The sequence below is a fragment of the Periophthalmus magnuspinnatus genome, chromosome 20, assembly GCF_009829125.3.
Source record: "Periophthalmus magnuspinnatus isolate fPerMag1 chromosome 20, fPerMag1.2.pri, whole genome shotgun sequence".
Lineage (NCBI taxonomy): Eukaryota > Metazoa > Chordata > Actinopteri > Gobiiformes > Gobiidae > Periophthalmus > Periophthalmus magnuspinnatus.
This window is the reverse complement of record NC_047145.1, coordinates 4,995,420-5,009,108: the sequence shown is the minus strand read 5'-3', so window position 1 is coordinate 5,009,108 and position 13,689 is coordinate 4,995,420. Positions and strand designations below refer to the sequence as shown.

The 13,689-nt window shown below is 37.9% G+C and overlaps 2 protein-coding genes and 1 non-coding gene across 3 annotated transcripts; all 3 read left to right on the top strand.

Moving 5' to 3' along the window:
• Nucleotides 1-768: 768 nt before the first annotated feature.
• eif5a (eukaryotic translation initiation factor 5A) lies at nt 769-6,261 on the top strand. Its single transcript, XM_033985492.2, has 5 exons — nt 769-902; nt 2,357-2,544; nt 3,322-3,426; nt 4,274-4,405; nt 5,287-6,261. Exons 2-5 carry the CDS (start codon nt 2,377-2,379, stop codon nt 5,353-5,355), a joined length of 474 nt encoding a protein of 157 aa, XP_033841383.1. The 5' UTR covers nt 769-902; nt 2,357-2,376; the 3' UTR covers nt 5,356-6,261.
• A 994-nt stretch (nt 6,262-7,255) lies between these two features.
• rpl22l1 (ribosomal protein L22-like 1) lies at nt 7,256-9,738 on the top strand. The gene is made up of 4 exons (XM_033985495.2): nt 7,256-7,315; nt 7,951-8,067; nt 8,361-8,482; nt 9,561-9,738. The coding sequence occupies exons 1-4, from the start codon at nt 7,307-7,309 to the stop codon at nt 9,703-9,705; spliced, it is 393 nt and encodes a 130-aa protein (XP_033841386.1). The 5' UTR covers nt 7,256-7,306; the 3' UTR covers nt 9,706-9,738.
• Nucleotides 9,739-11,738: 2,000 nt separating this feature from the next.
• Nucleotides 11,739-11,812, top strand: trnai-aau (transfer RNA isoleucine (anticodon AAU)). The gene has a single exon. It is a non-coding gene; the product is annotated as a tRNA-Ile (tRNA).
• Nucleotides 11,813-13,689: the final 1,877 nt, after the last annotated feature.

Sequence of the window (13,689 nt, the reverse complement as noted above, 5' to 3'; positions counted from 1 at the left end):
AGGGCTTCCTCCTTCTTGTCTCCATGGAAATGCTATTCATTTGGCTATAGTATTACAGTATAGTATGACATAAGTCATGTAGAATGTTCCGAAATATGCTTTTTTTCCATAGAATCAAGACTTTCCACCCCCCAGAAAGTTACATATTATCACTTTAATACCCATTTGTATATTACAGAAATGCTTAATTGTATATCTCTTTGGTAAACAAGGTTATGATTTGGGGATTTTTTATTTTAGGCACAGATCACAGTTTTACATCCAATCTGTCTTTTTTTTCCACTTTTAAACCTTTGTAATTTTATTTTATTTTTTTAATGCTTAATGTATTTATAATGTATTTGATTTTGGAGACCTTATGGGCCACACTGTATCATCTGGGCTGCGTGCCATTTCTGTTCACTTGCCTCATTGATTCCTTGATTCCTCAACTGTCAGTGGTGCCAATTGATAAAACGGCATTGAAATTGTAATAAACCTGTCTTTTTTTCTGTGGTCCTCTCTCCTCAGTGGATAGGGTGTTAAATGAGGACGAGGAGGCAAGATAATGAATGGAGGTGCAGTCCTGGCCGACACTCATTTTAAAAACATTTTTTCATAGCGACCTGACTGATTTATAAATGATATACAATAAATAAATTATTTTAAGAGTCGTTTGACTTTATGTTAAATGCCCGCTGTGCCCAGTGCATTAGGATATCGTCGCCCCGTGTTTAGGTGGTTATTTTTAGCAAATACAAAAGTGCTGGTAAGGCGGGTTGCCATGTATGCCCAGGACCTGGCATCCCTTTCTGCCAGGTCCCACCGGAAGTACATAAACCAGCTCCCTCGCCACTTCCTGTACGGATGCTGCAGTGAAGTTAGCCGCACATGCGCACTCTCGGTCCTCTTTTTCTTGAAAGGTAAGTGTGGCATGGCGCGTGTTTGTGCCTCGGGGGGAAAAACTCTTCTTTTAGTGGTATTTAGGTGCCTCAAAACCGGTTCGGGGAAGTCTACATAGGCGGTGTAGCGGACAGAGGGGCCCCATAAGTGGCTGTTTACGGCCCGGGGAAGTAGCGGGGCTGGGTGTGGGAGCTGTGGTGCCGAGTCAGGCGGATTGAAAGCGGCATGCGGCCTTTGGCGACGCGCTCAGGGAAGCCGCTTGTCACTGTAACAAAAACTGGACTTTCACTTCGCGTACCCTCCGTAATATCTCCTATTAAGTGCTGGCCCTCCTAATCCTATAATATTTTAACTTCTAAACAGTCCTGTTTATTCATTGAGGCCAGACAAACTGAATGAGCCGCAGTGAGGGACCTGCCACTAGCTAAAACCCCGCACAAACCCCGAGTCCATTTCATAAAGAAACGCGTCTTTCCAGTGTCAGTGGATCTTGTCTGGTATCCAAAGTGTGAACATGTTTAGACACTTGTTCCTTTACCGATATTCCTCCAGATATCTGCCTGTGCGTTAGCCGCTGAGCATGTGTGGTTATTGTTAGCCTCTATGTCCCGTTATTTGGCACTTTGCTGCGCAAATTTCGGCCAACTCCTTTCAGCGCTCTCTTATCAGATGGCGCTGCTGTCTCTCTTTGTGACTACTAAAATGTGGATCAGAAGGGGTCCATTGTCTTCGGAGCAAACATTTTAACCAATCCTTGAATGAAATCCTACTTTACTTATGTGGTGAAGTTGTTAAAGTTGTCGGGGCTTACGCACAGACGGTCGTGAATCGCAGCCTTGCGCAGCCTCGTGTTTAGCCATAGCCGCCTCACTTCCACGTTTTCGCTGTAGTCATGGTGTACGCTGACAGATTGGATTACACTAACGAAATTAGCTCACTGATTTCAAGTTAAAAATGGGAATTTGCTCAATAAACCCTAAATCTCGCGTTATATTTAGCGTTTAGGACCGGGCCTCAGGTAAAATCACATTAGGACAGTTAGTACTCAACCTCATCTGACCATGCTACTGTAGCCCAGAGCCAGATGACCCATGTCAATGAGCCCTCTGCATTTTAACTGCAGTACTAGCATGTCAATATGGAAATTATACATTTGCGTGTGTATAAACGTACCATTGTAATTTGCATCTATTACTTTGGCGAAAACTTAACTTAATTCAATGAAATGTAGTATAAGCAAAAAATTGCATTACAAGTGACTTCCATGGCTAATTATTGAAAAATAATGGAGCATTCAGTCATTTATATTGTCGCTCATGCCTTTTTAATTATTTATATTAAACATTGTTTACTGGGATTATCCTGCTTTAAAAAGTTGTTTCATTATTGTTAATTGCAGTATATATTGGGCTTCAAAATGTGTTATAACAGGCCTAAATACATGTCCTACAATCTTGCCCCTTGTCTCCCTCAGCGCCTAAGACCAAACCCACCATGGCAGACCCCGATCTTGACTTCACCACTGGAGAGTCCGGCGCCTCTGCCACTTACCCCATGCAATGCTCTGCTCTGCGCAAGAACGGCTTCGTGGTGCTCAAGGGACGTCCCTGCAAAATCGTGGAGATGTCTACCTCCAAGACCGGCAAGCACGGGCATGCTAAGGTACACTTAAACTTAAAGATGCACTATGTAACATTAAAAGTGGGAGGGACCTGCCACTATGGAGATGCTGTTTTGCATTCAGTGTTGCACAGTATGGTATTAAACTATAATTTTGAGTGGCAGCTTTTGTTTGTCTTTATGGAGATGGGAATTCAAAGCAAACACCACCTTTTTTTTTTATTTGGCTTTAAAAAGTTAACCTTAAAAAGACAAAATTTATGTTTTTGGATTAGTTTAAAGTTACACTATGAAGCATTCCACACAAAAGAAAAAGTCGAGTGGTAAGATGAGTGGATGGCGGGCCCTCCACCAGTTGTAAAGTAGCACCTTTTTTTAAATTAAAGAAGTCTTTCGAGCTAAACGAGGAACATTCCTTATCTGTTCTCATCAGGTGTCACTGTGCTGTACTTTGAATAGTTTTGCTGCATAAAGCCATTGTTTTGTAACTTATGTCTGCCAGATCCACTAATTTTACAATCCAGTCTTTCAAGTCTATTTAGTGATCTTTTGATAAATTATCGGTAAAGGGAGAAAAAACTTTAATTTAAAACGACCAGATTGTGTGTTTATTAGGAGGGATGCTCGCAAATGTATTCCAAGTTTTCAGGGTAATCCTATGTAAACATGGAGGTTAAACCATTTTAAAATTGCCATTATTGAAAGCACTAAGCAGTCATTCATTACATTTTAACATGAACAAAATGGTGCCAGATGTGTGCACTTTACATGCACGTTATTGAGAACACTTTTAAATATGAGGGTGTTTTGCTCATGCAGGTGAACTTGGTTGGTATTGATATCTTCACCAACAAGAAGTATGAAGATATGTGCCCCTCCACCCACAACATGGACGTCCCAAACATCAAGCGGAATGACTACCAGGTACAACCCTTTCAGTAACTGCACTGCACAAACTTGTGATAATCTTAAGGGTTTTTCAGGCTTGTTCCAATGATTATGCCTGTCGGTGCTCTGAATTTTTACTTGCATTAAACCAATGGAAAATTTAAGATGCTAACGTGGCATTCTGTGAAAAGTATTGTCGTCATGGTGATAAATGTATTTAATAGTAGTCACCCAGCAGATTATCAGACAGTTCTACAGGTCTTTATGTTTTCTTATTTTCATGTTTTGGTTCATGCATAGTTATGGACCATTATGATTCTTTCAACTGAGAATTGCATTTTCTTGTTACTGAACTAAAGCCTTTTGCTAATGAACCTACCCGGACAACTGGGGAATTAGACATGTGTTTTTAAGTTTTTGATGTTCGAGCCAAAGCTGTAGCAACCTTTCCCCCATTTGATGAAGATGCAACTCTACTGAACATGCTGTAAAAGTTGCAAATGGTTAAGCTCAAAGAGTAATTAAGCAATATGTGTATTTTCTTCATCACAAATGAAAGATACCTGGATCTTTCATTGACACTGACTTGACTAATCCTCTGTACATTTCACCTGATTTTGTACTGATCTTGATCTATAAGGGAAAGTACTTGGACTTAGGAGCTCAAAGATCACAATATAATGACAAAGGGCAAAAATATTACCTGGTAATGATAAATTCAAAATGAGAACCAATTTTTTTTTAGAAAGCCTTTAAGGCCAGAAAATTGTAATATTCTAGGTCAGTTTTGTATGGGTTTGTCACGCAAGACTCGGTACTTTTACAAATGGATGTTTTGGGATTCTTTGAGGATATCTGATGGGCGATTGTCTTTTTTTTCCAGGTTGTGAACATCAACGATGGCTACATGTCCCTGATGAATGACAACGGTGACATCAGAGAGGACCTGCGTGTCCCTGACAACGAGATCGGAAAAGAAATTGAGTCAAAGTTCGGCAACGGAGAGGAGTTCATGGTAATTTTCCACTAATGTAGCTTTACATCATCCAACCATCAGGGTATGCTAATGTGTGATGGTGCCAGTCCCAAGACTGGATAAATGAAACATGGTCTCTGGAGGAAATCTATTATTTAGATGACTCAAAATCGGTTGTGGTGGCTTAGATTGGTTTAAACCAAAGTAATTGCATTTGAAAGCGACAACATGGACTGTCTTAAAATGAATTTGAGCATGGACTGTTTCACAAAACGATCTAAAATGGATTCAAAGGGACATTTATTGGTTGGCTTTTTATAGAAACTTATACAAATTTTCATTGCTTTTATTGGTCAACAAAATTGTCTAGATTCTCCAACTAATTTAAACTAGTTCCTAAATCATTTTCTTATCTACTGTACTACTTTTGAGATGAACTGATGTCACAAAAGTCTCTTCACACCAGTTTACCACTGTACCAGGTACCAGATGTAATCATTCAATAATCCTACCTTCAAACTTGTACGACCCCAGTAGAGAAACTTAAAAAAAAAAAACGGTTGGAACAAACTACCAGCTGAAGCAGTCTTAAGCCCACCTTTGGACACCTTTTTTAAAACTCTGCTTGCAAAACCGTATCACTCTCCTTTCATTGGCGTGATCCCTTTGGAGTTTGCCAATTTAATGAATCAGAACAGGAACAATTTGAAAATGAAAAGCAAAGATTGTTAAATTAACAAATAACTTTGTTTGGTTGTGTGCCTAATGCCCATACAGTCACCTTTAGAAAAATAGACCCAATATATAAAATTTTAAAGATTTATGGAATGCCAATCACAAATGTTTACGCCAAATAGCTCATTCCTACTTGAAATGAATACCTTTTTTTTTTCTTTTTCTTTTTTTTTTTAATCTTGTAGGTCACTGTGATCTGTGCCATGGGGGAGGAGTGCGCTATCGCCACAAAGGTGATGGCGAGCGGCAAATAAAGAGGTAGCTCGTACGAAGACATGTTTCTGCTGCCGAGGCAACGAGCACCACCCACGACCAGTCTGCATTCTCATTGGTTCTGTCACCAAAGCGCCGGCCTTCAACGAACCTCAAAACGTTCTGTGGTTTATCAATTCATCAATGCTTTCTTTTTCTCCCTGTTTTCATTTCGTTTCCACTGCAGCTTGCTGTGTAGTCCTCTGACCCATCACAATAAGGTTATGTTGGTAACTTTATATAAAACGACTTCAAAAAAAAAAATACCCATTTCGCTCATTCCTGCTTTGTTTTTTTGCTATCTCAAGTGTCGCCATTCACATTCCTGATTGTTAACCACCACCGGGATTCAGCTTTTGTATGATTATTTTTTATATTCTTTAGATGAATGACTAAAGCAGACTTTTAGATTGGGGGAGGGGGAGGGAATTTTGAGTTGTTTTAAAAGCTACAAAAAGGGAGAGTTATTTCCCGGTAGGTAAAATTAGCAGCCATTTTTGCTTCCAGCTCAAAGGTGTAGATTGCAGATTGGCTTGGAGCACTTGAGGTCCCACCCCAGCATGTTTAAAAATATATCAAACTTAACCCTTAAAATATAGAACAAACTACTTTGGTGTTGCCGATCTCTTGTCTGTACAACTGGGTTCAAATCTCGGGATTCCCTAAACAAAAAAAATACAAAATGGTTTAATTTTTTTGTGTGAGTGAGGATTGGCGTGGGCCTCCTGTAATGTGGGAGGTGGTTTGCAGTGAGGTGTGTAATGAAAATTTTGCTTTTTATGTTTTGAAGGGACTCAATCGGGACGGGAGGGTGGTAGAGTTGCAAACTTTTTGTTCACTCGAGGCCTTTGTCACCTGACTGGAGATGGCAAAATAAAATGTTAAACAAATGGACAAAAACTGCAAAATATGTCTTGTCTGCCTTTGTTAATTGATGCTAAAGTTTCACAAATTTGTACAGTCTAAGGTGACATGGAATATACTTGGTTATTTCATGCTGTAAGGGTAATATGGGAAACTGTGATGTTTATCTCTTACATTGGGGAAATTATTGTCAACTTGACTGTTCAAACCTGTCCATCTATACAATGTTAACATTTAGCTGTGACTTGGAGTTTGTATACAATTGTTGAAAGACTGCAAACTGGGACCTAACATTCTATGAAAAAAGTAGATGGTTGGATTAGATTGGCCACCAAAGTCTAGAATTAAATAACTGTAAACTGTAAGTAGACTTGGGCTGAGGTTTTCTACATGACAGTTAGAATCTTGCACATTCTAGGAGAGGCTACTGGTGCTTAAAGACTAACCCTTAACTTTTGTCTAATTCATGTCGTACAATTGGCATTCAAACACTCTTGGATTTGTTGAGGTAGCCTGCTAATTCTATGGAAACTCACTTGCAACATTTAAGGACACACCCAAGCCAAGTAGTTGTACCGGTGATGCCAGTATGAATCATAACTGCGCAGGAACAGCCCCCACCGGCCGCAGTCACAATGGAAAGAAACCGGAGTCGTGAATGGTTAGAATGACGCACCGAGGAATGCGGCTAAACGCAGGCCGAAGAGACAATTTGTATTTTTATACGTTTTGTCAATGGTTAACCAGGCTCAGCAAGTTTATTATCAGGGTGTTGTTGGTCTTCAGTTGCCCTTTGGACCCATTACAACCAATGACAGCTGTTAAAAGCCGTATATTGTGAAACCCAGGTAGTGCGTAAAAGGTGCGTACATTAAAACTGACACAAAAACACGATAAACTCAAGGATTTGTGTATTGTGCATCGTCTTGCTAAAGTACACGCGCTACAATATAGATTTTAATAGTCATAAAAGTGTCAAAACTATATCTGGCCTTGCGTTACCAAATATGGAAAAGGCGGTGCCAATTCGGTGCCAATTACGAGTTTACGTCACATCCTGCCAGCCTCTTTCTCCTTCCTGCGCGCAACATGGCACCGGTAAGATTTTGCGCTCGCCAATAAAATGCTGTTTAAACGGCAATTATGTTATCTCTTAGGTGTTGTATGAAATGGCAAGACGAATGGTAAATGGTTATATGTAGATACAGAGAGAATAGATGCTTAGATTGCTAAGAAAACCAAGACGTTAGCGCAGTTAGCGTAGTTAGCATTAGCATGAACTCTTGACTTTACACGTGTTCATTCATTCAAAACTTCATTAGACTTTGTAAAATGTATGATGAGTAGAAATAAGTGTATGCAGGAGTTGAAACTGTTGCTAGTAATATTCAAACTAAGAGTGCCCGTAATAGAAGTCGGGATATAAATTACAATTGCTCTTAATCAAGAAACAATTTTGCTAAGAAATGTTGAAAAATATGTTTAAAAATTACAGGAAGTGCTGAGTTTTATTTTAGACAGTTCTGTCCAAAAGTTGGGCACAGTTTACACGGAAGAAACACATTTATTGGGTATTTTGAACATTATTTAAAAAAAAAAAAAAAAAAGCAAACCTGGGGGATTTTTTTTTTCTTTTTTAGCCAAATCTTAAATGTGATCTGTAAAATGAGTAGTCCAGCCTGTCATAGTTACTTTAATTAAATGGGAAACTGATTTTGTGTATTATTCCTCAGAATAAGACACTGAAGAAGCCAGCTGTGGGCAAACGGTCCAAAAAGGGCGCTGTGTGGAAGTTCACACTAGACCTGACACATCCAGTGGAGGATGGCATCCTCGACTCCTCCAACTTTGTAAGCATTTATACAGTGTAATATCTAAAATGTATTAAATAATTGTCATTTATTTATACCTTAATAAGGGCTTGACATAGATTTAGTACTTCTTTGACCTAAACTTGAGAGCTTCCACAAATTTGCAACCTGTCTTTTGTACAACAAAATAAACCTGATCATTAAACATGTTTAATTGCACATGTGAAGTGATTTTTATGCATGTGGCTAACACTGTGTCGGACTAGGGCGCCCTTCCCTAGCTCCAGTACTAGGGTTCTCTTCCCTAGTGGTCACTGTGCTCTGTCCAATAGGAGACCTTCCTCAAAGAAAGGATCAAGGTCAACGGGAAGACGGGGAACCTGGGAAATGTAGTCCAGGTTGGGCGCATGAAGAACAAGATCAACGTCACGTCTGAAAAGCAGTTTTCCAAAAGGTGACTCATCAAGAAGGACTGTGTGAAATTATGAACAATATATTGAATACTGGGGAAATTAAAGGTACACTTTGGTGAGGGGTCTGCCACCTGTTTGAATGCATTAGAAACATTCTTTCACTCAGCTCTTCGTTTCATAAAAGGTGGTGAATTTAAAACCCATCACACACCCTGTAAAAAAAAAGTAGGTTGGCCATCGCTCTGTTAGAAGAGAACAACAATGTATAAAATGCATTTATAAGGGACTACTTGATAGACTGCCTGAATATTTCCCTTGTTTGTTGAGCTTTGATACGGGAACTTATAATACAAGATCACATAATTTTCTGTCTATAAACTAGACAGACTAGAACTGATATGGGGAAAAAAACTTTTGGTTATTTTGCTTCCCAGAAATGGAATACACTTCAAGGACATGCAAAACTGGATACACTGGTGCCACTAATGCACTTTAAAAATGGGAGCAGGTGTGATTATAAATGTTTATCACCGGATTATTCATGTTTTAAATTGACCTATGCAGTTTTTTTTTTTGTTTTTTTGTTTGTGGTGTTCTGTATTTAAACAGGGCACTCATGAAAAACAGTCCGATGCTGTCATCGGGCTCGCCCTGTATAAAGAAAGATAAATGAAATATGAAATGAATGAGTGCAATTCTGGGTTCCATTGAGAAGTTTAATGCCATACTGTGAAACGTTCTTCGTAGGGACAATTAGGTGGTGGACCTTCCACTAGTAAAGTTACGAAGTGCGCCCTTAAGGAATATTAAATCATGTGAAACTTAATTCAGCAGTAAAAGACTTAAATTATTGACACATTTTCAGTCCAGCAAATAGTTAATTAATGAAAAAGACTTGAAAGGTTGAGACCAAAGATGTTGCATTGAAATTAAGAGAAAGGTTGAGTCAATACTCGCCTTCACAGTTGGTCATATTTTCCAGAATAGTTGAAAACATTGATCCCACATTTTAGTCTTCAAAATGTAGTAAATTGTGTTTTGTCTGGCTCTATTCTTGGCTAAAACAATTTATGATTCAGAACTTAAAATTTAATTGTGTTCTCATGTTTTTTGTTGCAGGTACCTGAAGTATCTCACTAAAAAGTACCTTAAGAAGAATAACCTGCGTGACTGGCTGCGTGTGGTGTCCTCAGACAAAGAGACGTATGAGCTGCGATACTTCCAGATCAGCCAAGACGATGACGAGTCTGAGGCTGACGAGTGAAACTAAAACTATCAATAAAAACAAGGAAATTAACTCTTGTATCTTGTCATTTTGTACTAGTGTTAAAAGAGGCCTGCAGAGGGAGCCAGACACATGCAGAAAGGTGCTGAAATAGTCCACAAAATTGTAGAAAGGTCATGTTATAACTTCCAGGCCCTAAGCAGAATCTTGTGGTTGCCCAGTGTTTCAGAATGTTTCATATAAAACATGATCTGAAATTGCATGGCCTTTTATTTGCTTTATCTTAAAAAAAAATAAAGTCCTCTGTTAGGAGGGCAGTGATTTGATTAAACATATTGAAATGCCATAAAATAATGATTTATCATTTTACATGGGTCAAGATTTACAGTGAATTGTAGAGGAGAAAGTCAAATGTCTTACTATTAATCTTAACTTGTAGCACTTGGGTAAACTTTATAATGTAGACATTCTTAGACCTGAATGAAGGGGAGAATGCTGGAAATACCAGCCAATATTATAAATCTGCTCCATGTGCCACAGCAGCAGTAGCTCTAATGCAAATTTTTGTTGTGTCCTTAGGCCAGACACTTACCCAACCCTAATGTGGTGTGTGAGTGACTGGTGGTTTGTCACTGTTGCAGCTGTGGCTCCACCATCGAGTCTGGAGTGTATGAATAATGCACAAAAATGTAAAGGGACTTGGCCTGTCTGCAGAAGGACTACATAATACTAAAACATAAGACTACAGGTGCATTTCAACTGCACTTATTGAGATGGAAATAGAAAAAAAAGACTCAAGCCTCAGTCTTTACTCCAGTGTCTGATCTGGATGAGGTCCATGTGTTCATCTGGAGTAGATAAACTGAACCGCTGGAATGCACCTTCAGCAGCTCAAAGTGGAGACACTGAGAAAACAGGCTGTAATGTGATTCAACACAGTAGATACACACTACACATTTAGGGTATTTATAAATTAACATTATTTGGTCAATATCCAACAATCTTGAACTGTAATAGATAATCTTGCTATATTCATCCAACCTCACCACAAAATCTGCAGAACAATAGTAGTTATATTTTACCTGTTATCTCAGTTTAACAAAACAGCAATTTTTTTTGTTTGTTCCAATGCACACACACTAAACCAAAATAATCCCACAAAACATTTTTAAGGTACAATTTACTACCAAAATGATTAGATTAAGTAGATTGACAATGTAGGCTATTTTCAAATCCTGAAAATAATCAGAATCAGAATCAGAATCAGAAGACTTTTATTGCCATAGTCTGTGAACACAGTTCACAAACTAGGAACTTGATACGGTGAAAAAGTGCAACATAAACACACTGAATAAATACAAATACAAATACAAATAAGAGCATGCACAAAGTTAAAAAGATATGCTTAAAAAAATCAAATGAAATACTTAAAGGGAAAAAATATGTACAATAGCAGCATCAGAACAACAGTGCAAAGTGGCTTATTAAAGTGACCGGTGTTATAAAGTGTCCAGTTTAGTGCAGATATTATAGAGTGTTCATTTAGTTAGTATAGTAATTTATCTGTAAGTCTAAGTTTATTTGAATTGGTAATGCATCTTACTTGAATTTGAGTGAATACACCAACCAGTTTATATGCCCCAAACATTTGACTATGCAAATAGAGTCAAGAGTTGGCATGTATTTAGTTGTAATCTGGAGTTGTTGTAATCTGGAGTAATGTGATCTTTCGGAGTCAAGTTACTCTGAGTCAGACACAGTTACACAACGAATCAGAAGCCACCACAGAGCTGTCTGCTCAAGGCTGCCAAAATAGAAAATACATATAATTTTAAAGCCTACCTCACATTAAGGAAGGATCATTTTAATCAATTTATGCTTATAAATTTAGAATGCTTAGAATCACTCATAAGCAACAACAAATAATACTGTTTTTAAAAACTACAGAACATATTAAAAAAAAATGTTTATCAAGTGATCAATGGGTCAATCTATGAGAGGTTAGTTCGAGTGAAATACCTGTAGTTTGGCCGTGTAACTAGCGCCATCTGCTGTTCACTGTCACTGTATGTGGCCGGTTAGCTCAGTTGGTTAGAGCGTGGTGCTAATAACGCCAAGGTCGCGGGTTCGATCCCCGTACGGGCCACTAGTATTTTGACAGTGTTCTAGTATTAACAGTGACCGAGGAGGATTAGTATGCTTGTGATTCTAGTACTACACATTTACACAAAGTAGAATAACTATTTCACACAATTAATCTTAACAAGACTAAACTCTACCACTAAACACTGTCTAATAGAATAAAATCTATATCTGTGAGGGATGTTGCATTACCTTTGTAATACTAACGCTGCAATTAAAAAAAAAAAAGTTTAGTTTACATTTATGTTGGTCTCCTTTGCATGCATTTTTTTTTTTTTTTTTTTTTTTATTTCTATACAATTTCTGCTGTCTGCTTCTCCAGTAGTTAGTAATAAAGCATTATAACTGGCTATATCATTTACCCATCACCAAAACATAGACAAAATACTGTAACTGAATGGTATTAGAAGTCAATATACAATACAGCATTTTATATATAAGGCAAGGCAAGTTTATTTGTATAGCACAATTCGTACACAAAGTAATTCAAAGTGCTTTACAGTATAAGAAAGACATTAAAATCACAATACAGCAAATCAAAACATAAATAATCACAAATAATCATAATAAAATGAACAGTAAATGAGAAGAGTGCAGAATAAAAATCTTTCATTATATAAAAATAATATGGTTTTATCTGCTTGACTTGACTCCATGGCACACCTGGAGAGTTCCCATGATGCTGTGCTGCCCTGATCCTGTTCCACACTCAGGACTCGAGTTGCAGGTTTGAATCATTAACGCTCGTCTTAAACCAACTTTTACCACAGCTCTGCAGAGACTCTACAAAATATAAGGTACAATAAACAGTCAATAAAGATGTCTGCAGGTAAGTCCCATGTTTATTTACTTCAGTTAGTGTTTACATTTTTATGAATTTACCATGTAGTTATGCATATTGTATCTTTATTACCAAAACTTGAGTAGTTTGTATGGTAGGAATCGCTGGATCAGTAAAATACATTTTGATAGTACCTTGTGATCAGTAAAGAGGTGGTGTGCAATTTCAAACCACAACGACCTCAAATTATTCTTCCTGTATGTTCATAAATTTTTGCTTGACTATTAACTTTTTGGCTCCTTTCACTGCAAAATGGGTGATGGATTTCTTAGAGTATAGCACTTGAATGGATATATTTTATTTAATGGTGCACTTTTTAACTTTTCTGGGGTCCCTAGTTTCTTGTCTCCATGAAGATGTTATGGCTTTGCTTTTCACATGACATAAAACTAATTTATCTTCACGGAGACAAGCAGGTCAGATCTGTGGACAGGCAATCCCACTCATAGTAAGAATGCTTTCAAGTCAGTGCCTGTACGTGATTAATGAAAGTTATTATAAGACTAATTAAAGTCTAGCATTTCTGATGGTAAAATAACTTGAAGTGAGGTCTGCCTTGTAGTGATATCCCAGGCTGAAGCTATTGTTGAAGCTTTCCGTTGTGAAAGTGGAGACTGTGAGTTCATCAATGTTTCAGAGCAGTCCCGCTCCACTGGCCTGAGCATCACTCCTGCTGTTGTTTAAAGAGCTCCAGTGTTTTTTATTTGAAAAAATAGAGACAGTAAATGTTATATTTAGTGTAAACAACTGGGTTTATACTTGGAATAGAGGTTATGCAGATGATATAACAGCCTTTGGAACTTTATTAGAGAGTGGCAAAGGTGTATGAGAGTCACTGGTGAGTAATGATATTTTCTCCTATCAAAGCTCAAAACACTAAATCTAAAATGTGGAAAAGCTGCTATATTATAAAAACAGATATAAAAGTCTGCAACTAGTTTGTACCTGACATTGAAAATCAAGTCAACAGTAGAAAACCAGTTAATAGTTAAAGTTAAACCCTAAACCACAGACTGCAGGCTACGCTCACATTTATCACT

Excerpts from the sequence above, each read along its gene's own strand:
- eif5a (XM_033985492.2), top strand. The coding sequence starts at position 2,377 with ATGGCAGACCCCGATCTTGACTTCACCACTGGAGAGTCCGGCGCCTCT. Across the intron at positions 3,427-4,273 it reads TCAAGCGGAATGACTACCAG|GTTGTGAACATCAACGATGG; the intron begins GTACAACCCTTT and ends TTTTTTTTCCAG. Across the intron at positions 4,406-5,286 it reads GCAACGGAGAGGAGTTCATG|GTCACTGTGATCTGTGCCAT; the intron begins GTAATTTTCCAC and ends TTAATCTTGTAG.
- rpl22l1 (XM_033985495.2), top strand. Across the intron at positions 8,068-8,360 it reads TCCTCGACTCCTCCAACTTT|GAGACCTTCCTCAAAGAAAG; the intron begins GTAAGCATTTAT and ends TCTGTCCAATAG. Across the intron at positions 8,483-9,560 it reads GAAAAGCAGTTTTCCAAAAG|GTACCTGAAGTATCTCACTA; the intron begins GTGACTCATCAA and ends TTTTTGTTGCAG.